This window comes from Xyrauchen texanus, chromosome 18, assembly GCF_025860055.1.
Source record: "Xyrauchen texanus isolate HMW12.3.18 chromosome 18, RBS_HiC_50CHRs, whole genome shotgun sequence".
NCBI classification, from domain to species: domain Eukaryota; kingdom Metazoa; phylum Chordata; class Actinopteri; order Cypriniformes; family Catostomidae; genus Xyrauchen; species Xyrauchen texanus.
In genome coordinates, this window is record NC_068293.1 from 1,088,333 (window position 1) to 1,111,783 (window position 23,451).

The 23,451-nt window shown below is 42.4% G+C and overlaps 1 protein-coding gene across 3 annotated transcripts in view; it reads right to left on the reverse strand.

Moving 5' to 3' along the window:
- osbpl6 (oxysterol binding protein-like 6) overlaps positions 1 to 23,451 on the reverse strand; it is a 222,849-nt gene that overhangs the window by 119,708 nt on the left and 79,690 nt on the right. For 2 of the 3 annotated variants that reach the window (XM_052148734.1, XM_052148736.1), the window contains 5 exons: positions 18,627 to 18,749; positions 18,016 to 18,069; positions 17,398 to 17,511; positions 10,933 to 11,103; positions 8,073 to 8,184 (listed from right to left, as the gene is read on the reverse strand). In XM_052148734.1, the coding sequence (XP_052004694.1) occupies positions 8,073 to 8,184; positions 10,933 to 11,103; positions 17,398 to 17,511; positions 18,016 to 18,069; positions 18,627 to 18,749 (574 nt within the window). The remainder of the gene's footprint in view (positions 1 to 8,072; positions 8,185 to 10,932; positions 11,104 to 17,397; positions 17,512 to 18,015; positions 18,070 to 18,626; positions 18,750 to 23,451) is intronic. The other variant, XM_052148735.1, reaches the window with a different exon arrangement.

The following is a 23,451-nucleotide window of genomic DNA, read 5'->3' on the forward strand; positions in this document are numbered from 1 at the left end:
TATTTCGACTCAACACATGACTGCCCAACGCCGTTCCGGCTATGAGGCTATATTGTTAGCTACTGCTAATGTAACGTTGAAAGTAACTTCTGTTATTCATGGCCCTACTGTACATTTGCATAGGTTGCTGACACAAGGTGAATTTGAGAGCGACAATCACGACTGCCTGAACAGGATCCAATTTTCGACTGCTTGCAGGCCAGACGTTTCCACGTCTGTCCTGGAGGAGGGAATGCATTGGTATATTGATGGATCCTGCTTTAAGCCAAACGACAGTACATGTCATTGTGTGGTTATGCTATTGTTGAATTGCCTGATAAAGTAATTGAAGCGTATTCACTGCCACATAAATCAGCACAAGTCACAGAACTGATTGCTTTAACAAGAGCTTGTCAATTGGCAAAAGGTCAGTGTATCAACATTTATACTGACTCCAAATATGCGTATGGCGTAGTCCATGATTTTGCTAAATTGTGGGAGGAAAGAAATTTCAAAACCTCCGAAGGAAAACCAATTTCGCATCATAACATTGTGGCCGAGCTGATTAGTGCAGCACAGCAACCATCGAAGCTTGCTGTAATTAAAGTAGCTGGTCATAAAACAGGTGACTCTGACGAGGCCAAAGGAAACAGATTTGCGGATGAAGTAGCGAAATGGGCAGCAAAAGAAGCAATACGTAGTCCACATGTAAATGAACAAAACAATGAAGTGCCGATGATGAATTCATCGTTGATTAATGATTTGGATGTTAAAATCTTACAAGCGAATCCTACTCAAGATGATTTGACTCATTGGGCAGCCAATGAAGTAAAACCAGATCAAGTTGGTATCTTAAGAGATAAACAAGGTAGAATCGCGCTACCAGCATCTACTGTTGTAATGCTGTGTAGGCATTATCATGGTGTATCACGTGTCAAAAGAGAAAGTGATACAAAATTTGAATCAATCATACTGCATTGCAAATGTTCGAAGAAATACTTTGTTGATATTGGATGCTTGCCTGGTGTGTGCGCAAACAAACAGGCACAAGGCAATCAGCCATGATGCTTTACCGCATCCTGAACTTCCTTTCCAATATTTACAGATCGATTTTACACACATGCCTCCATGTGGAAATCACAAGTATTTGCTCGTGATTATTGATCGATTTACTAAGTGGCCTGAGGCTTTTCCGTGTGGAAAAGAAGCAGCAAAGACGGTAGTGAAGGTTCTTGCCAAAGAAATTATACCGCGTTTCGGTATTCCAACTGTTATAGCAAGCGACAATGGAACTCCATTTGCTTCTAAAGTAACACAATTATTAGCTAAAGAACTTAGTATTAATTGGCATTTTCATATCCCGTATCATCCTCAGTCTTTGTCAAACGTGGAACGTTTGAACAAAACGATAAAAGAACGTCTTAATAAAGCGTGTCTAGATACGGGCAGAAATTGGGTTGATTTGTTGCCTGCCATACTGACTGAAATGAGAATGTCTCCGTCAGCCACTACAAAAATGTCTCCCTTTGAAATTCTCATGGGTAGACCTTTCCCGACCCCTTGGGTCAGAGGTCGCGCTGGCAATCTTTCCACAGGTGACACGGAGATGATCATCGCGGATTATGTGGATTCCCTCATTAAAATATTAAATGGCATAAATGGTGATGTCTCTCTCTCTCTCCCTCTGCCTGCAGAAAGCTCTACTCATTTGTTCCGAATCAGCAGGTTCTGTTGAAGTATCTGAAACCAATGAAGTTAGGTGAACCAAAGTGGGCCCAACTACTGTACTGCCGGTGACCAGAACGGGGGTGCTAACTGACCTTCAAGCACAGTGGATCCACGCAAGCCGCGTGAAGCTTGCTCCAGAGGAGGGCCTTACTGATTCAAGGTGAACGGTGAAAGCATTGGAGGAGCTGAACACGCAGCGCCAGTGCCCAACCGGAATCTTTGAATTAGGAGGACCTGAGGGGGGACCCGGAACAGTCAACATGAAAACATTCCTACTGACACTCTGCATATGGTAGGTGTTCGTGCTTGCCTATGCCCGTTCAGTATCAACACAACAGCAAGGAGTCACATGTGTAATTCCAATTCCTAGAAATAATGTATGATGGTTTATGTTTTATGGTAATGTTATAAGAAGATGTTTTTGTTATAAAGGTACGGGTACGTGAAGGTATGGGTAAACACCCAGAAACGAAGGTACATAGAATGTGATGCCTCAAGTAACCATGAAGTATATCTAGACAGTGTTGGACAGCCAAGAGGTATTAAATGTTTGGATTAATTCTTGGCTAAAGATGGAGGAGGAATATGTAAAATATTTGGTGACAAATGCTATACATACATCCTGGGTCACACTGATGATGATGATGATGGTGAATTCATGAAGGTATGAAAGGAAATGGATAAGTTGAATAAGGAATTAGCTGATAACATCAGGGAATATGGGGACATTTTTCAATGTGTGTGGGTGGTTCGCACCCTGGATGTCTTCCATTATATCGATTGCTGTATGCATGCTACTTATGTTATTATTTGGCCCATGTTTGCTACAATTACAATGCAAAAGAGTGACTGTTATGTTGTACATATATACCAGAAAATGATGAAGATGGTCATATCATAGCTGAGGGTATAAATAATATGACAAAAATTGTTGATGAATTACAGCGAAGACAAGTGGATGATAGAGATGGGTTTGGAGATTGGATTACAAGTTGGAAACAATTACTTGTATCTTCTTTAATACCAATTGGAATTATACTGTTAATCCTTTCATTTATTGTTTGCTGTATTATTCCATTCATTAGGATGTTGATTTATCGTTCTATGAATACTTTTGTATCCTCTCAATATTCCTTAGCAAACAGAACTATGAAATACTAATGACTTTGAAGGAAATGTTTGATTGAAATATGTTTCATGTATTATTCTGTAATAATGGACATGCTGAGAATAATGTAATGTGATAATTATGTTATACTATAACTGTCATTATCAAAGGGGGCACTGTAAGAAATGGTATTCCTATTTCAGCTCTGTCCAAGAGAGAAATGCTGTGTGTGCAGTATCAAACATCTGTTTCATATTAACATGGAGTTGTAAGGAGCCCCCTCCTCTCTTTCTCTGTGTATACATTGTGTTGTGTGTACCTTGTATTACTGTATATGGCAAAGGTCCGAAAGGCTCTCACAGACCAAGGAGTTTGCCATATAGGTCCGAAGGCTCACAAGGAACTTTTGCCATATGGAATTGTTATATGTGATATCGATATGAGGTAATGTATGCTCTTATTGGTTAGAGCTGTGAACTCCCCTTCACTATTGCAGTATATCTTTGTATGCCACACAGGAGAAGAGTGAGCTGCATATTTTTGTTCGCTCCCCAACGTTGGATTCAATGCTTTGTATTGATTCATTCATGACTCAATAAAAGACGGAGAGAAAAGGCACTGCTATGGTTTAGAAGACTTTTATTTCTAACAGTAGCCAAATTCAGACTTGTGTGAATGGGCAGGTCAAGTGATAGCCGAGTGATAGCTGCCTGTGGCAGTGGCAGGTCTCCGTGCCCCTACGACATATTTAGTGCTTATAACTTCATCCCAAAAATTCAGAAATATTAAGTTTTTGTTTTTTTGTCCTTTGTAATTGTGGTGGTACTCAAATAGGCTTAATTTTCTTTTTCACAATTCCTGACATTTAATCATAGAAAACATTCTTAGGTCAATTAGGATCAGTACTTTATTTTAAGAATGTGAAATGCAAGAATAATAGTAGAGAGAATTATTTATTTCAGCTTCTTTCATCATTTTCCCAGTGGATCAGAAGTTTACATACACTTTGTTAGTATTTGGTAGCATTGTCTTTAAATTGTTTAACTTGGGTAAAACATTTTGGGTAGCCTTCCTCAAGCTTCCTCAAGTTGCTGGAGTGCATTACTCCAGACAGAACTGGTGTAACTGAGTCAGGTTTGTAGGCCTCAATTTTCAATCGGATTGAAGTCAGGGCTTTATGATGGTCATTATGACCAAACTGTTCCGTTTTATTAAACCAGTGGACATATCTCCCAAAAGTAATATCTTGTCCCCATCTGCACTTGCAAACTGTAGTCTGACATTTTATGGTGATTTTGGAGCTTCTTCCTTGCTGAGTAGCCTTTCAGCTTATGTCAATATGGGACTCGTTTTACTGTGGATATAGATACTTATCTACCTGTTTCCTCCAGCATCTTCACAAGGTCCTTTGCTGTTGTTCTGGAATTGATTTGCAATTTTTGCACCAAAATATGTTCTTCTCTAGAAAAAAGAATGCGTCTCCTTCATGAGTGGTATGATGGCTGCATGGTCCCATGGTGTTTATACTTGCGTACTATTGTGTGTACAGATGAATGTGGTAGATTCAGGCGTTTGAAAATTGCTCTCAAGGATGAACCAGCCTTGTGGAGGTCCATAATTGTTTTCTGATGTCTTGGCTGATTTTATTTTAATTTTCCCATGATGTCAAGCAAAGCGGCACTGAGTTTGAAGGTAAGCCTTAAAAATACATCCACAGGTACACCTCCAATTCAGTGCACCTCCTATCATAAGCCAATTAGCTAATTGACACACCTGTTCCTCTTACCTCTGGTCAATCTGCTGTTGGATCTACGGCGCACATCAGCGGCTTACTCCTACTCTTCGCGGTAATGCTGTTTGCCCCTGGGCGCTTTGAGAGCGCAAATTTAAAAGAGTGATTTTCTCTAAAAGAGTATTTTCCTCTTAAAAGAGCAATACACAGTGGCGTTGAACGTCCTTTTCAGGACGCGTCTTAATAAAGATACCCTTCCACCCCTGTGTCGTTCCTGGATGCGGTAGAGCTCCTTCTTCCCATGGGATTGGCGATGGAGGCAATCCGGGGATGGCAGCGGGCTTGGTTTCACCAGGTACGTCCCCGCGAACCTCACGCCCCCGGCACGCTCGTTGACTTCCGTCCGGGCTCGAGGCAACAGCGGCTCGCCTCACAACCAGCCTGCCTATCCTCTTGAGCCCCCGAGCTGGATGAGCTCGCCGCTGCATCCGAGAGCGGTCCAGCATCTGACACGGATGACTCGTCTGGGCTGTCACCTTCGGGCCAGCATGCCCAGATGTCAGACATGCTTGCCCGGGCCGCACTGGAACTCCGTCCTCCCCACAGCCGTCGCGGCTGGATGATTGGTTCCTGGGGTCTGCGTGCCGCTCACAGCCACACCCCCCCCCGGTCCCTTTTTTCCCGGAGTTGCATGATGAGCTGACGACTGCAAGGAGAGCACCCCTCTCTGCTCGACACAAAGCCCTTCGCTCATCCGCTCTCACTACCCTGCGTGCAGAAATCGAGACCCTTTTGCTAAGCAGAGACGCGATAGAGCCTGTCCCTCCAACCAAGATGAAGAAGGGTCTCTAAAGCCCTTACTTCATCGTACCCAAGAAAGGCAGAGGCTTACAACTGATCTTGGACTTGCGAGTTTTCAACCGGGCCTAACACAAACTCTCGTTCAAAATGCTCATGCAAAAACATATTTTAACTTGTGTCCGGCATCTAGATTGGTTTGCAGCGGTAGACCTGAAGGACGCGTACTTTCACGTCTCAATACTGCCTCGACATCGACCCTTTCTACGGTTCGCGCTCGACGGCCAGGCGCATCCTCCCCTTCGGCATGTCCCTGTCCCCTCGCATCTTTACCAAGGTCGCAGAGGCAGCCCTTGCCCCGCTCCGAGAAGCCGGCTTTCGCATACTCAACTACCTCGACGACTGGCTCATCCTGGCCAACTCCGGAGAGTTACTATGCGCCCACAGGGACCAGGTGCTCAGGCACCTCAGCCGTTTAGGGCTTCAGGTCAATGGAGTTAGACTCAGTCTCAACGTCAGCACCTCACCAGCGAGAGCGCACACAGTGATGAAATGCCTCGCCACCATTCAGGCCAGGCACAACGGTCCCTTTAAAACTTTTCCAAAAGCTCCTGGGGTACATGGCATTCTCCGCGGCGGTCGCGCCGCTGGGGTTTATGCATATGAGACCGCTTCAGCACTGGCTACAGACTTGAGTCCCGAGACGAGCATGGCGCCACGGAACGCACCGTGTGATGGTCACCCCCGCCTTCCGCCAAACATTCAAACCCTGGACAGACCTCTGCGGCCGGGCTACGTGCCCAAGGTTGTTACCACGCCCTTCAGGGACCAGGTAGTGAACCTGCAAGCGCTGCCCCGGGAGGAGGCAGACCCAGCCCCTTCGTTGCAGCATACTTGGACCGCACACAGAGCTTTAGACGCTCTGAGCAGCTCTTTGTCTACTTGGGTGGACAGCGGAATGGGAACGCTGTCTCCAAACAGAGGCTCTCCCATTGGGTGATTCATTGGCCTATCGCACCCAGGCCGTGCCCCCCCCCCCCCTTGCGGATCCGAGCACACTCAACAAGGAGTGTTGCGTCCTCATGGGCACTGGCCAGAGGCATCTCCCTGGCAGACATATGCAGAGCAGCAGGTTGCGAGATTCTACAATCTCAGGGTAGAGTCAGTCTCGTCCCATGTTTTCAAAGGTCCAAGCCGGTAGAACTTGGTAACACGCTGACGGATTGACCGGGTGAATCGCTTGCACCTAGCTCCTTTTCCCTTGGCTGAGGTAATAGAGTGTGCTTTTTCTCCCAGGAGAGCCCACTCACTCGGCTCCCTGGATGACTCCTCCCTAGCCCTGTGGGTACGCAATTCGGCGGAGGAATTCACCGACCCAATCCACTCCCAAAGAGGCGGGATCTACCACCGCGCCACTTACCACATGTCACCTAAAAGCCCATGTGGTGTATTTCGCCACTTTTACCTCACCCTCTCTGGGCGGGTGTGATCTCCGCAGGGTCTTTTCCCCCTGAAAGAATAGGAAACTGGGTAAGACCCCCTTCCCACGATGCGTGTAAGGGCCCCAGCCGTTTTGCTCTATGCGAGACACATAGAGAGAAAAGAGGCCCGGCTAGGCTCGGCCCATTCCCATGTTGGCAAGCGTCGCCTTGTTCCCCTGTTTAGGGTAACTATAAGGGTTTCTGAAAACTTTATGGGGCATTGAGGAAGGGTAAGTGCAGTCTGATACAGCTGGTCGTTTTGGCACGTCAAGTACCTGCCCGCTCCTGTCTCAGCAGTACACGTACATGGCTCAGCGCATGCCGTGATTATAATTCGACCCCTAGTGTCGCTTCTTCGACACAACATCGAAGTGAGCAACAGACGGGGAATGTCTAGGTTACGGATGTAACCTTCGGGAACGAGACATTGTGTCCTCCCGGCCACGTCGCTGAGTTGAGCCACTGTTGTGGCCGGACCATTTCTGGCTCCTCAGAAAAATCCTGAATGAAACAGACGCATTTCCCCGCCTTTATACCCGTATGTCCGGGGGCGGGACATGCAAATTCTGTCTACCAACTTCTCATTGGCCTTTTTTCATAGATCAGAGGTATATTCAGCGCTCAAGAGAGACCCCTATTATCGCTTCTTCGACACAACGTCTCGTTCCCTCCATCAGGGAATGGAGGTTACATCCGTAACCTAGACGTTTGCTAATATTACAAAAAAATTATAGATTTAATGACTTCAAAATAAGAGTATGTGAACTTCTGACTTCAACTGTGTATATATAAAAATATATAAAACTTGGGAAATATGACCTGGGGCAGGTTGCATAAAACTTTTTTAAACTAGTCTTACTACTTCGTCGTCTAAAAGTTTGGTCAGTTGCAAAATTTAAGACTAAAATGTAAGGCAGCTGTCCCCTAGGCTAACTTTCATTGACATTCTATATTGCCATGGAAAATAACTGTCAAATTTGAATTGAGCATCCACATTTGGCCAATTATTGAAGCTGTTCAGATGTCTTACATTTCCCATAATCCAATTGTAATTAGTAGTCTTACTAAAGACAACTGTGAGTTTGTTTTATGTAACCAGCTTTATATGGCGTCTTTTAGCTAGTCAGACTAATTGTTAGACGAAGTCATAAGTTAATGGCTATATGCAACTGGCCCCTGGACTGATTTTGTGAGATTCATTCATACAATAAAATAGCAATCATTACTAAATGCAATTGCGCATTACCTTCTGCACATTTATCCATCTCCTCTGACTCCTTCAACCAGGCCGCCACTTTACTCTGGCCATTACTGCAGGATGGAGGAAGCTGCCAGGGCAGACAACTGGATTTAACCTGCTGAATGAACACACATACATACATACACAAATATTTAATTACCCATCTGAATGGAAACTGTCCACTGACCTTTATTGTTTTTAAATGAAACTCTATAAAAGTGCAGATTGGGGTCAGCATGGATGTATCATTGGTGTGCAAAGTAGTACTGTTATAATTTGCACTTGAGTGATAAGAGCGAAAGAGTTTGACAATAAGGGCCCTTTTTTAAGAATGCTATTTAATACATCATACGTGCAAAGTCAGTGGATATAGCCATGAAGTTTTGTTATTTTCATGCGAGCATGTACTAATTCTAGGTGCAAGTGGGTTTGGCGAAATCATGCATGCAAACAGTAATGGGCTTGGTCAAGTGCGATTTAATTTTGGGGTTCATCTGTTGTTGTTGCACTGTCATCATCCTATCATTTATTCCATTACCTCAAGCAGCATTCATAAGAAGTTGGTAGTGTAAATGAGCTGAATGCAATGAATTAGAAGAATAGAAATATGGACTCTTTTGTGCATTAACTGTGTCCTTGTTAAATGTCATGCATATTTTAATGACAGAAAACTTCTTTTATACCTTTTATATCTTTAATGATTTTGAATGTAGGCTCCGTTAAATTATAGGGAATGTAAGTATTATTAATCAAATTGATATACTGACACACAAATCATGGCTAGTATTAACAGCGATTGTGTTGGCCTTCAAGGTTAGGCAGTGGATTTTTGCACGCACTTCTCTACTACCAGTTGATTTTGCTTTAAAAATAAAATTCATTTAATGAAACACAAAAAACTTAAACCAAAAATATTTCTAAATTCAAATAACTCTTCAAACAAAATGAAAATCTAACAACTACCTCACTAAATCAAAACATTGTACTCTCGCCGACTTCTTTCACCTGCCTCTTTTCCGATGTTCAATCGGATCAGATTGAATTTAGATCATTAATACAACTGTAAATAAAAACATTGATGTTCCACAACATTTTAAGAGTTTGGACATTAAAGTTATTACAACCTATTGGTGGAATCCCCAAACTGCAGATGCAGTAAAGGCAGGAGTTTAGACTTTGCACTGAGAATAGACATGGTTCTCAGATCTTAATGCAATGGCCTATTTCTCAGGAAATTCAGGTCGGGTTTGAGTTTGGGTTTTGAAGTAATGAAAAAATAAAACTGCTACACTGTTTTGGCGCTTGATAAATGGTAAGCCGATGTTTTTTCTCTTCTGCTCTGTGTACTGAAGGTCCATTGTGTCTTGTAAAAACTGTGTGTGTTTACCGTTACTATACTGTTACATAAATTATAAAGAGTGAGCTATTCCTTTGGCTGAAATATTCCTAAAAAGCATTCACATGGAAACTGTCACTCATGTCTCACCACAAAGTGGTTCATATAAACCAGAACAGTTTCTGGAATTTGAAGATTGTTTTTTTTTTTTTAAAGAAATTGTTGAAAAATTACAAAATTGCTCTCAAGTCAAGTCAAATTTATTTGTATATCACTTTTCACAACAGGCGCTGTTTCAAAGGACCTGTACATGAAATTATGCTATAACAGAAAATAAATTAATATAAATGGCAATATTAATTATGTATCATTAGAACTATTAGCGGTTAAAATAAGACTATGTGTTCAAATCTAACCTCTGAAATCTCATTTATGCTTGTGCATATTCAAATCTGGCAAATCGCAATCGGTAATGAAAGAAATGAGAACCAACGATGTTTAACATCCAAACTAAAACATCGAACCTTGAGGCAACAATGTGTGAAGAGTGAATGAGATTTGAGACAGGAAGATGGGGATCATTTTCAGAGAATATCAACTTTCTGTAAATATTTCGGTCTGCTCGTCACACAAATGTATCGTATTGCTACATGATACTTCAAATATGGATGTATGGATTACTTTTACATGCATTATATCATTTTTGAAAATCGACAGCCACAGTCCCAGTTCACTTTCATTGTATGAAAGAGAGTAGTGCGAACATTATTCAAATTTTCTACTTTTGTGTTCCACAGACACAAGGTCATACAAGTTTGGAAGGACATGAGGGTAGAGCTGGGCAATATAGCGAATAATCACAATATAATCACGATGATTTTGCTGACAATATAAAATTAAGCAATAAAAACAAAACCAAAATAAACAGTCTGTGTGAGAAGTGAGAAGTGCTGTTGTGTACACGGGGCTCGTGGGCTCGTGTTTTTAGCACTTTAGAGCAGTTCACGTGCATTGTGAAAGAAAAGTAAAGAAGGTTTAACCATTCTTGCAATTCCAAAAAGTAGACGCTAGAGGTTATTCTACACATGTACAAATGAGGCACAGTATAAAAGAAAGGAAGAAATGACAGTGTTTCACCAGACGCTGAACGTTGTAAACTAGTAAACACACTGCATTTTCAGTGTCATAATAAAAGGTGAAGTACACAGGACAGAAACATATTACTTTTATACTGAATAAAACAAATCTAATCCTCAAAATAATAATGACAACTCATTATTACGTAATAATAATAAAATTGACTGCATACCACAGTAATCATTTAGTAACATGTATTATTCAATACACACCTTGTTCATTCACGACAAACAGTTTAAGTAAAATATATGAAGGTAAATAATGATTTTTATTATGCTATTATTTTATTATTTTCCCTTGTATTCATTAAAGTGTTATTTCACCAAAAATAAGAATTCTCATCCAAACAGACGAACCAAATGAACACAGGAGACAGGAATGGGTGGCTGTGACCTTGTTTTGGTGTGTGCTGGAGGGGTTGGTCTGCAGTAACTCTGCGCTGCCAGACGGAGGGAAGGTCCGTAACGTAGCATCACGAGGAGAACGAACAATCTCGTTCTGACGGAACAAACGATGATGACGCAGCATGCAAACCCAGATGTCAAAAACATCTGGTGACTTCACCTTGAAAGAGAGGGAGAGACAGGAGAAAGTACGGGGTCCCTTGTGATTAGGCTACTTTCTGCAAGTATTGATTTTGTTTGGATATTTCTTAAACTCTGTGTGGACCTTAAAACAAGGGACATAGCAGTCATATTAAAAGTGGGGGGGACACAGCTGTCAGTAGGTGGCTCGCACAGACCCAACACCTACAGTGCAGTATCAATATATTACAGTTTATTTTAATATATACAGTAAGAATGATATAAGTATTATATTTATATATACATATTATTTACTTTGAATATTATTTGTATTTTAAAGATTCAAGTATTGCGAAATAATTGCAACATTTTGCCAAATTAGCTGCAACAATAAAGGGCATCTTGTGGAGCACTTGCTTCTGTTTCACACACGACAATAAAATACTTTGTATGTCTACAGACCTACACAGTGAATTTAGTAGAAGTTTTAAGCATTATAAGAACAAATCAAATCTATCATTTCCCTACAGTTTATGAGCATGATTTTTATGAAAGACAGCATTAATAGTATTATAATAATTATTATGAGTTTCAATAACATCCACACATTTTCATGTACGTATAAATAAGCGTCTATATATCTATTGACGTCAGTAAAGTACATGAGTTCTAAGAACACAGCAGATGTTTTTTCCTACAGTTTAGACTGCACATCGATATAGAGGTAAAAAACAGGAGTTAATATTAAAAAATAGTATTTCATATTTAACAGATCTAGCAATCTGCTTAAATTGGCAAAAATAACTGATCAGATTATTACCTCACAAACATCATGTAAAAAGCATTGTGTGCTGATGATATAAGCTCCACTTACAATGTGTCCTTTGTTCGTTTTTTGTGTTTTTTTCTGCACTGCATGTCACACAATGCTGCCAATCAAGAATGATATTCAGATAAATAACTCTCATCTCTAGATTATTAATTTAGATCAACATAAATGAAAATCATGGATAAATGAGCATTGTTAAAAGCAGCTTTGTAGAAATGAACAGAGCCGCCTTTATTTGACTCTCTGACTGATGGACTATTACGTTAGGATTGTTCCGGCTCATGAAACTCACCTGTGATTGGCTGGATGGTTGCTCAATCAGCCCAAAGTAACAAAAAGCAAAGAATACTGTAAACAAATCCACCATTTTGACCCGGTGTGGGTTTAGCATGGAAAAGTGCGGGGGCCAGAGGTGGCTACTACACCCTTGCTTAAAACAAATTTTTCACACTCACCGGTTTCTTTCATTTGTCTAGTAATCATTTTTCCAGCAGTGGATACATGCATCACATATAATTTTTTTCTTGAAACATAATGATAAAATGTAATTTCCACGACATCTCAAATCACTGTTCATTCCGTGGTCGAAATTACATTTTAAACATTTTTGGACTATTGTCTTGCTGAGGCTAATTTCATTGATGACATTTTAGGTCTCCTAAATATACACACTAAAATCATATTTTCACTTTTTGTAAAATACGCCCAATAAAAATATTCTGCTCACAAGTGATTTTTACCTTGAAGTTTCTCAGTTTTCTTCACAAATCATGTCATATATCAAGATAAATTAATAATTTTTTTAACACCAAAAATATTTAAATGGTTTGTTTATTTCACTATTTATTTGAAAAAAAAAAAATATATATATATATATATATATTTTACTTTTGGCTCTGAGAAAAAGGTAAAAAAAAAAATCTATACATAAAGGTGTTTAAAAAGTAGATGAATAAAAGATGATTGGTAAAAGGTTTTTAGTCTATTTTAATGTGAACTTCACATAGCAAAAATAATAGAGTTAAATGAAAAATGTTCATGTTTGTTTTAATAAAACAATTTCTATCGGGAAGACAGGCAGGCTTGAGTGAAGTTTGAGATGCCATTTATTTGATAGATGTAAAACGGGAGGTGATGTCTCTCTCTTTGGTGTAGGCAACGTCCGGCCGTCTGAGGTAGTTGTACCCGGAACCGCCAAGTCCTGCCGGAGATAGGAGGCAGGGGCAAGGAGCTTTGAGTTTGATTTCATCCCTGTGCATTTCCTCTTTGTCCTCGAGTGTGATTTTGGGCACTCCGTCGAGAGCCCCTGGTTGAGCAGAATCTTTGCTTTAGGCCGGCATTGCTGTGCAGTTCCTTCGTTGAAAGAAAACAATATTGATATGAAAACCCTCCGACGAGGGAAAAGCTGTTTGAGGTATCTTTGCCAAAAGGTGAGCAACATGCGTAAAGCCATACGATAATGTCGACGTTGCGTGCAGTCTCTTCGTTGAAGACATTTGATATGACAAACCTCCGGCGAGGGAAAGTTGTTTGAGGTATCTTTGCCGAAGGGGACAATGTGTGTAGAGCCATACGATAATGGTGATGTTGCGTGCAGTCCCTTCGTTGAAAGACATTTGGTATGAAAACCCTCCGGCGAGGGAAAAGTTGTTTGAGGTATCTTTGCCGAAGGGGGCAACGTGAGTAGAGCCATACGATAATGGCGACGTTGCGTGCAGTCCCTTCGTTGAAAGAAAACAACATTGATATGAAAACCCTCCGACGAGGGAAAAGTTGTTTGAGGTATCTTTGCCGAAAGGTGAGCAACATGCATAAAGCCATACGATAATGTTGACGTCGCGTGCAGTCCCTTCGTTGAAAGAAAACAATATTGATATGAAAACCCTCAGACGAGGGAAAAGTTGTTTGAGGTATCTTTGCCGAAAGGTGAGCAACATAGGTAAAGCCATACGGTTATGGCGACGTTGCGTGCAATCCCTTCGTTGAAAGAAAACAACATTGATATGAAAACCCTCAGACGAGGGAAAGTTGTTTGATGGTTATCTTTGCCAGAGTGAACAGCATACATAACGGCATACGATAATGGCGGTGTTGTCGTGCCATACCTTGTTGAAAGCCATCTCGTTATGGTGCGAGCTTCCGGCGAGGGCGGCTGGTTTGAGCAATACCTATGCGAAGGAACTGTGCTTGAGATTATGGAAGCCCGGCGAAGGGGAGTGGGGGACATAGTTATGTGCAGTCCTTGCGAACGGTGAGCTTGCTTGAATTTAATCATTGTGTAGGTAAGGATGAGCTGGGGAAGAGCCGCCAACCACCACCAGATATGCATGAGAACTTATGGCTGATGGGGAGTTGAGCTTGTTTGATGATTTGGGTCAAGTTGACCATTTCAGGTGCGATTGGGGAGAGCAGCGGCCGAGCATCTTCGTTGTAGATTCCAGTATACCTCGAAGGGTGCCCGTCAAGCTGGTCTGTGGAACTCCTGCGAAGCTAGGGAGGGGGTCAGAGACTAAGTTGAAAAACCCGGGAATGTGTCTGGCTGGGATGATGAAGTTACAGGAAATGCTCTGCCATGTCAGACTTCTCATAGGGGACATGATGGTTCGAGGAGGGCCAGACTTTATTGATTGTAGAAACGACTGCGGAATTGGCGCATGACTACGATGCGTTTGAGTTTCTGGAAGGAACTCATATGACGCTGGCCGTGATGATGGGTGTGGAATAAGAAAGGCCTATTTTAACTTCTTTTGTAGATGCAGCTTGCTGTGTCATCGCGGAATGAGGCTGCAGTGGTTCTGGGAATGTATTTCCTATTTCTGAACTCAAACATATATTTGACCCCATATAGGGTAAAGAACCATTTCATTGGAGGGTAGAGGGGAAGGTTGTTTGCTGGACCATATGATGAAGTGCTGTATGAATGGCGAGTAAGGATTTGAAGCTTGGGTCTCGGTGTCATTTCTTTCTTCCCTCCGCTGAGCAGCATCGAGACTGGGATTGTAGATCGAGAACATTTGTTAAATACATTCAATTATGAAATATCTAGCAATGGGATTACTTATGAAGAGAGCGTCTGGAGCGTAGGAAGCTATATTGAAGAAAGTATAATTCTGGCCATTCCCCGGTGAACCATGGTCCTAGACGGCAACCCCTGAATCCTATGGAGGGAGCCATGTCCGAGAAATAGGGGCATGTCGTCCGGAGATTCTCACCAGCCATCATCGATTGGTGGGTAGGAGAGGCTGTCTATGGAATGAGCTAGTGTGAGGAGGCGGAAAAACGGCAGAGTGGCCTTGAGGAATAATAAGCGTGGCAAAATTGAGGAGGCCTGATGGGGCTGGAGATTGCGTTAGGAGACCCAAACTGACCAGGGAACGACGTTAGGGGGGAAGATTGCATGGTTAGAGAATGTGTGTGATGTCTAGAATTCTAGAAACATGGCTCGTTGTGTTTTTTTTTTTTTCTCTCTTGCTCTCTCTCCTCCCTCTTATTCCTCGAGCTGGAGCAAATACGGTGAGAAGAATAATGTCTCAGCTTCATGAGAGTTTAGTTGTTGGCTGTAAAAGGAACATGAGAGCCTTATGTACTCCCGGCATAGAGCCCTGAAGATGAAGTGGACGGTTTAGTTTTTGAAGGAGGTGTGCCTCAAAACATACAAGAATGTGTGCATGTTTGTGCAAATCATCTTGCATGAGACTGCTTTGTGAATGTGTGTTGATATGAATCGGGATCTTCAGAATGTGATTCTCGAGCATGGATCAGTTCCGGCTGTTCATGTCCCACCTTTACGACCTGAAGATGCAGTATCGCACTTTATATTTTGTGAATATTTGCAAATGTCCTTCCGAATGTGTTTGATAGCTGATTCAACGGCTGATGTGCCAAGTTACCATTGTCTCTGACATATTCCGGAGACCAGATACACGCACTCCTAAACATGTATGGCTGGATTCCAGCATTTACGCTGTCGATCATATTGGTTCTGATTAGTTGTTGCTGTAGTGGTCTGACCACGATGAGTGAATGATTTGTGAAGACGTGCCAACTAATTTCTGCTCTTTGATGATGCCTGAATGATAATAAAATGGAAGTATGCCATGAGATGGGAATTACTCGCTGTATGTCCTGATCATAGCGAAATGCCTTACGCTGGTGGTAGACAATCTGATGAATAGGGGAAGCGGTGCAGAGCCTACCGCTAGGGGTCAGAGGCGCGCCGCAACAGTGGTGCTAGCGATGAGAACATGGAAGTACGTCTGGAGTAAGAAAATGCTGCGTTTTATGGATCGTGTAAATGCGCCCTTGGAGGCGCTCTGGGAACCTCATCGAATGTTGTACCGAACAAAGTAAATTCATTCACAAGGCTTGGTGGAGGCTATATTGACCCATTGATATGCATTTGTTTGCACTCGGGAGTGATGTCACTCTGCTTACGTTTAATATATTTGCATTCTGATATATGCATGCATGGATATGCGATTAATGATAACAGATTATATGTCTTTTCGAAGGTCGAAGTGTTCGACGTTGATATCCGATCTCTGTTGCATGATAGCAGTCCTCCAGAAACAGCAATTTGTTTATTTGTGCCGGAAGTGCGGATGACAACATGCAATATCAAAAACGGGACTTCATGCTCCCTCGGAATGCTCACATCATGGGCTCAGTCTTCCTAGTGAGTAGGGCGTAGGGATGATGAATTGGATTGGAACGCACCCGTTACGTGATTTGGGTGAAGGCGGCCGCAAAATGGGGGAATCTTACTGAATGAAGTAATGAGAGCCCGTATGATAAGCGTTGACTGTACATGAAGATATGCATGAATAATTATCTTAATTCCCCGATGGGGAACGCTCGGGCATGCAGACTGTGAATGACAAGTGAATGAACCTTGACCAAGTTGCCCTCATGAGATTACGCGATTGCCTGCCATACTATGAGAGTGAATGTGCTGTTGACATGAAATACTGGCTTTTGATATTGACGCGAATGCGTTATGATGAACAGGCAGCGTTGCAACTTTGTGATGAACAGGTAGCATGGCAACGGAAGGTATAGACCCATGACTAGATCTGAATGCATTTGATGGATATGAAAATGACTTTGCTTATTTCTGATGGAAGCCGGCTGCTGCCTGGGCCGATGATTTTGCAGGATTTGCGGGGTGATCTCCTGAGTGAATGAGATATGGGTGAAGATCCGGGTTTGCTGGTTATTTACTCCCCATGGGTTTGATGTTGGCAGAAGTTGAGATGATTGCAGTGTTAGCACACCGAAACAGCAATGTGATAGATTGTGAGCGGACTTATAAAGCATTGGCTTACGTGCGATTGGCTAGGAGTTACCGAGCTAATGATGTGATGATGTGCACCTGCTGGTCTTCCCGCTAGAACTATGCTCCACTTCCATTTATTAGTTTAATAGGTTGAAGAAACAACCAGAAACAACCGGGCTGAAGAAAAAACCACATGCTATTAACATAATGCACATACAAATCAAACACACCTTCAAGTGGTAGATGTGCTCTTCTGTGTCCAAATCGATGCGGCGAGCTCTCTTCTTAATGGACATGACGGACAGCCCCACATCTATACTGCCATGAAGCTTTCCTTTCTGAATCTGATACAAACACACACACAATATTAGTCATTTCACATACAACTGCAAGTGGCTGAATCTATCTGCACACTAAACAATCATACAAGGCTGGATACGATGCACACTGTATGCCACAATATCATAATTGAATGGCAACTGAAACTGGGGTAAATGCACAAGAGTAAGTGAAACTGCAGAATCTGTACAGTGGTTCTGACAGCACTAATAAACATCAGCTTCAGAGTTTCAACAACCTGCTTCTTCACTGATTAAAAATTAGGTAATGCAAATTAAATTGTTATACTTCCAAAGCACTTTGGATCACAAATGAACAAACACACACTGTGCTGTAAAGGGCGATTTTGTAGCGACAGCACTTAGTGATCATTGAGGCTGACTCAGAGTCTTGCCACATCACAGCTCATCGTCCCTCTAACCTCATCATTATTATTCACACAGCAGCACTGCATACACACACAGGAAGTCTTTATGGACAGATCATTGAACAGCCAAAAGCAAACTCACGTCTACAGGAGATTTGGAGTATTTCAGGATCCCGTTGTCCAGCACAAAAAAGCGCTGTGCAGAAGACGAGAGGAGAAAAACAGTTAAATAATATTTATAGTAGGTATTACAGCCCCAAATATCTCTACACCCATTCATTACTCACCTGGACAAACAAACAACAACAACAAACAGCTTAAACCAATCAAAGGTGGTTTGCTGATCTTAACTGGTTTAAGCTGTTTACAAGCCTGGCAAAGCTGGGGTTTAGCTAGTAGGGCAGTTGGTCTCACACCCTGTCTACAGCAGACACAAGCATTGCGTCATGTCCGTTGTAGGCAGAAAAGTCTGACCAGCTGTCGAGTGCCCAAAACCAATTTGAAAACATAAAGAATCAAAACATCTGACCAGCCTGGCCAGTGGAAACCAGCTGCATTTGCCAAATTTTGTAAGGTTAGTGACACTAAAAGATGTTATTTTGGTTGATATTCCCCAGCAGCACTTAATATTTTGCTTTGTTTTGTTTTCTTATGTTTTGGTCAGTTCTTCCTCTCCAAGTTGGCAGTTCTTGACCAGAATATACAAAGCTGTCATAGTAACTATAAAGTAGAGCAGTGCCAGTGAACTCTGACCTTGTGCCAGCCTTTCAGGGGCCATTTTCTCTTCTTCAGCATGAAACCTTCATGTTTCTCTGGCCGCTGGACATGAGTCTGTCCAATCTTCAGCCCCTCAATGATCTCCCAATTATCTGTCTCCTATAGGAGAGAAATTAGATGGAAATGAAAAACGAGAAGACCAGGGCCCGATTACATAAATCTGTTTTAGACTAGTCTTATACTAGTTAGTAGTCTAAAATTTTCAGTCAGTTGCATAAATATTTTGATTGATCTAATTTTAAGATCAAAATGTAAGAATGCAGACGAACTGGATTGCTGACACAACAATAAACTGCCACAAGAGGTGAAGCCATCGGAATTGTTCGAACGGCCATCTTGCACAGGCGGAAATGCCACCATCTCTGTATATGACAGTCACATTTCTCCCTCTAGTGACAATTATGTTTAATTTGCTCGGTATGGATAATATTTGTTACGGGGCAGAATATATATGCGGATCGCGATGTCAGAGCATCCACCTTCCCCGGTGTTCAGCCTATAAGGACAGCACAAAGATTACCAAAAGAAGCGGCAAAACTATCCACAAGTTGTAATATAAGTAGAAAAGTCTGTAATATCTGATAGTTTTAGAGTGACATGTCCTTTCCCCCAGAGGGACTATAAAAAAGTCAGACCAGGATTTCTAAATTGCCTTAAATGTCCGTTTTTATGGTGATGTGCTAAAGATACATGTCCTAAATATGTGTTTGTTTGCCATTGAAACCTAGTGTATCAGTATTGGGTCTCTCTCACTCTCTGCACACCCACTGCATGTGTGATCGAGGTAGAGAGAGCGCTCTTATTCAAGTGACCATGAGAAAAGGCACTTTTTGATGAAAACATAAAACAAGTAAATATGAACAAACACTTTGATGTTCACAATAAATACATCTGAAAATGTCTGTTTGTATCTTATTGTAGTTTCAGTGAACTCGTTTACATTCAGCTGATCTGTTCGCCACTAAAGTTAGTTTGAGGTATACTGTTTGTTAAGATCTCGCTCTTGCTTTCAAGAAACTGGAAAAATTCTCAACTTAAAGGATTACATTTGTAGGTTGTTTGCGTTGTATCGATGTACATGTAGATTTCAGATTTAATATCAGTGATTGAATGACTAATGTTTACTCACTGAAAACGTAAGATTCTCTATTTATTAAGTCAATAGGCACACTGGAATGTTTGTACAAAGCAATATGGCAGTGCAGAGGCTTCACTGCTATTCCTTATTCACACAAGCACCATTTTTTATTTTTAATAGGGAATGACAATGAGGCTGTGAGGGATAGACTTACAGTCTCTTCAATGGGCTGTACTGCAGTTTAGTGTTTTTGGATCGTTCCACGGACAAAACATTGATAAATATCTGTCCAAGAACATTCAGTACACAAAATACTCCAGACCAAATGAGTTGTGGAAAATCAGATGTGATCTAGGAGCTTAATACAGTTTTATACTGTAAGTCGTTCACTCACAGCCTCGTGGTCATTCCCATTAAAAATCAAAGAATAAGGTCTATATTATTTATCGGTGCTGCAGATCCCTAGGCTAACTTTTGTTTACATTCTATGCTGCCATTGAAAATAACTGTCAACTGAGCTAGTTTTACCAACATTTGTTTTTTGTGGTAATCAGCAATAGGCCACAAATGCTGTCGAAGGCAAACAGCCATAGGAAATTCCTTTTTAAGGGAACTCAGTCCACATGGTGGCCATCTTTAGGAATGTTCCCAGGGAGTCTAGGCAACAATTTTTCTATGTAACCAAACGACATTAGTTCAGCTAATGTGTATGCTCATTCTCGAGTTGATTGACAGGTGATCTCTCTATCTAAAAGTTGACTGGATCTTTTTTACCTGTGAGGCGGCACTTCCCTTTCAACATCTGTTGGCCGTTAAAAATTCTCCCATTCATTTATATAGAAGTGCTTCGTCTCTGTTAAATACTCTCTGGCCAAAGTATTTTTTAGCAAATCCACTCTTTGGAACGCTCCAGGGCAGCTATTTTTCTATTTAAGCAAGCAGCATGACAGTGCAGCTCCTATGTACTTGAATGGGGAAAGTGTGAAATCTCCAAAATGGTTGGTCATGATTATGATCAAAGAACATATTTAAAAACAGCAGTAAAATCTTACAAGTTCTATCATAATTTGTGCTTCTTTACCTCAGATTACACAAAAAAATAAAATGTTCCTGGCTTGTATAGCTAATGCGAATGCATGTTCTCGAGTTGATTGACAGGGGATGTCTGTATCTAAAAGGTGATTGGTTCTTTTACCTGTAAGTGGGACTTCCTTTTCTACATTCATTGGCCATTTGGCATTCCAGTTTTAATAGAAGTGGCCCATCTCTGCTAAATAGTCTCTGATGCAGCATAACTTGAATTGAACCCAAACTGAAACAAAAAACACCTTTATGATAGAACTTGTAAAAAACTGCATTTTGGTGATGTAAATGAGCTCATTGTCACCAAAATCATATTATTTCTAGAGAACGGGCATTTTAGGCCCAACACATTTTTCTGCTCCCTTTTTTATTATGATTGTAATTAAATAATTGTCAGCCATTGGTGCATCACTAGTTATAAAATTAATAAATGTATAAATAAGGTATGTAAAAAACCTACATACAGTATTTGGAAAATTATTTGGACAGAGGGTTACATTAATAACTCAACTAATTGATCTTAAGGAAGCCCTGTAAAATTGACCCTTCGTTAAGCCCCACCTTAAAAGACCAATTCTGTCTTAGCAACTGCCGCCATTACTCTGACACACATTTTTTCCAATGACAGCTTATGAAAGTAACATCTTGGTTACTCTCGTAAAATCCGTTCCATGATGGAGGGAACGAAATTTTGTGTCAATGTAGTGACACTAGTGGTCATTCTTAGGAGCCCCAAACACCTCTGATCTTTGAAATCACAACCACTCATTCAGGTTTTGTGCTGAGGAGCCGAGACAAGGTCCCAGCCATTTCAGTGGGTAGCTCAGTGTTGTGGCAGGAGGGACTGTGGTAAGGATCCCTATACGAAACGCCACAACTAGCTGAACTGTGTTACGTGGACTGGTGGTGCGTGACGGGCAAGCTGTTGCATGCCTAGTAGCCAGCGCACCCAGTCAACACGTAACCTCCCCCAATGCATCTAAGAACGTCGAATGGTCCCCCGCACATCAGGGAAAAGTTGACAGCTTTTTTTTTTTGGCCTCTTCATTTTTCTCCCCCAAAAAGAGTGGAAATCCTTTTTCAGCTGGGTGCCATAAGTGCCCATGTCGGGGAGGTGTCCCTTCCCAAGGGGAAGACACCGCAGAGACTAAATCCTATCCGCAGGGGAGGTAATTGTGTGGAAATACATCACATGGTGACGTGGTAGGTCCTACCCAGAGGGGAGAAGCTCTACAAACACGGCGACCCTCGGCAGAGGGATCTCTGCCCAAGGTAGACACAGGTTTACCAGCGGGGCTACTGTCTTGTGGAAGATGCATCACACAGGGTTACATAACCAGTGCATGTGGAACACCTACCCCAGTACAGGGCCTATTCAACACACGTACTGGGCCGGCATCGAGTTTCTCCACAAACTCGCCTGCCAAAGGGCTAAGGAGTAAGACATCCAGGGTCCACAACTTCATGTACCCGGCTGGGGGGTAAAAGCGCACATCTCTGCCTCCAGGTGGGGGAAGGTGCTATGCGCAAGCGGTACACCAGGCCAGTTGTCCCGCAAATGTACATGTTCGTACCTGACAACACACGGGATGGAACCGGCTCAACCCGGAGATTGTAGAACCTTGTGAAGGTGTTGGGTGTTGCCCAGCCCGCTGCTCTGCAGATATGCCAACGCAGTCGTGGTCCTGTCCAGGAACCGGCAACTGCGTGCCCTTTGCACACTGGGAATGCAAAATAGTCTCTGATTCCCTTATGCATGCTTGGAGGCACCTGTCGTAACCACGACGTGCCTGGACAAATGCGCTAAGGGAACCCCTACCCGTAGAAATGCGAGGTCTGTCCAACAGGGCAGGGCTGAATATGTGGCGGCTGATTGGTGTGAGGGCCATGTGACGTGAGGCATCGAGGACACCATATGCCCTGACTGCACGCGCTCGCTCTGACTGAGACTGAGTCTAACTTCATCCCTAGAAAAGAGATACTTTGAACCGAGGAGAGCTTGCTCTTTTCCCAGTTGACTCGAAGCCCCAGCTGGCTGAGGTGCATGAGCACCAGGTCATTGTATGAGCTAGAATCAGTCAATCATTGAGATGTGGATACCCACTTCCCTTAGCGGGGCAAGAGCTGCCTCTGCGACTTTCGTGAAGACGTGAGGCAACAGGGACAGGCTGAAAGTTAGGACCCTGTACTGGTACGCCTGACCCTCAAAGGCAGACCGTAAGAAGGGCCTGTGTCGAGCTAAAACCAAGATGTGAAAGTACGCATTCTACAGGTCTACCGCCACAAACCAATCTTGATGATGAACGCTCGCTAGAATGCGTTTCTGCGTTAGCGTCTCAAACGGGAGTCAGTGCAAGGCCTGGTTCAGTACTCACAGGTCCAAGATTGGCTGCAACCCACCGTCTTTCTTTGGTACGATGAAGTAGGGGCTGTAGAACCCCTTCATCTCGGCTGGAGGGACAGGCTCTATCGTGTCTTTCTGTAGAAGGGTTGCGATCTCCGCATTTAGTTCAGCGGTGTTCTTGCTCTTCACTGAGGTAAACCAGACACTGCTAAACCGGGATGGGCACCTGACAAACTGAATAGCATTGCCGAGTCGGACGGTCCTGGTCAGCCATCGCGACAGGTTGGTGAAGCGCA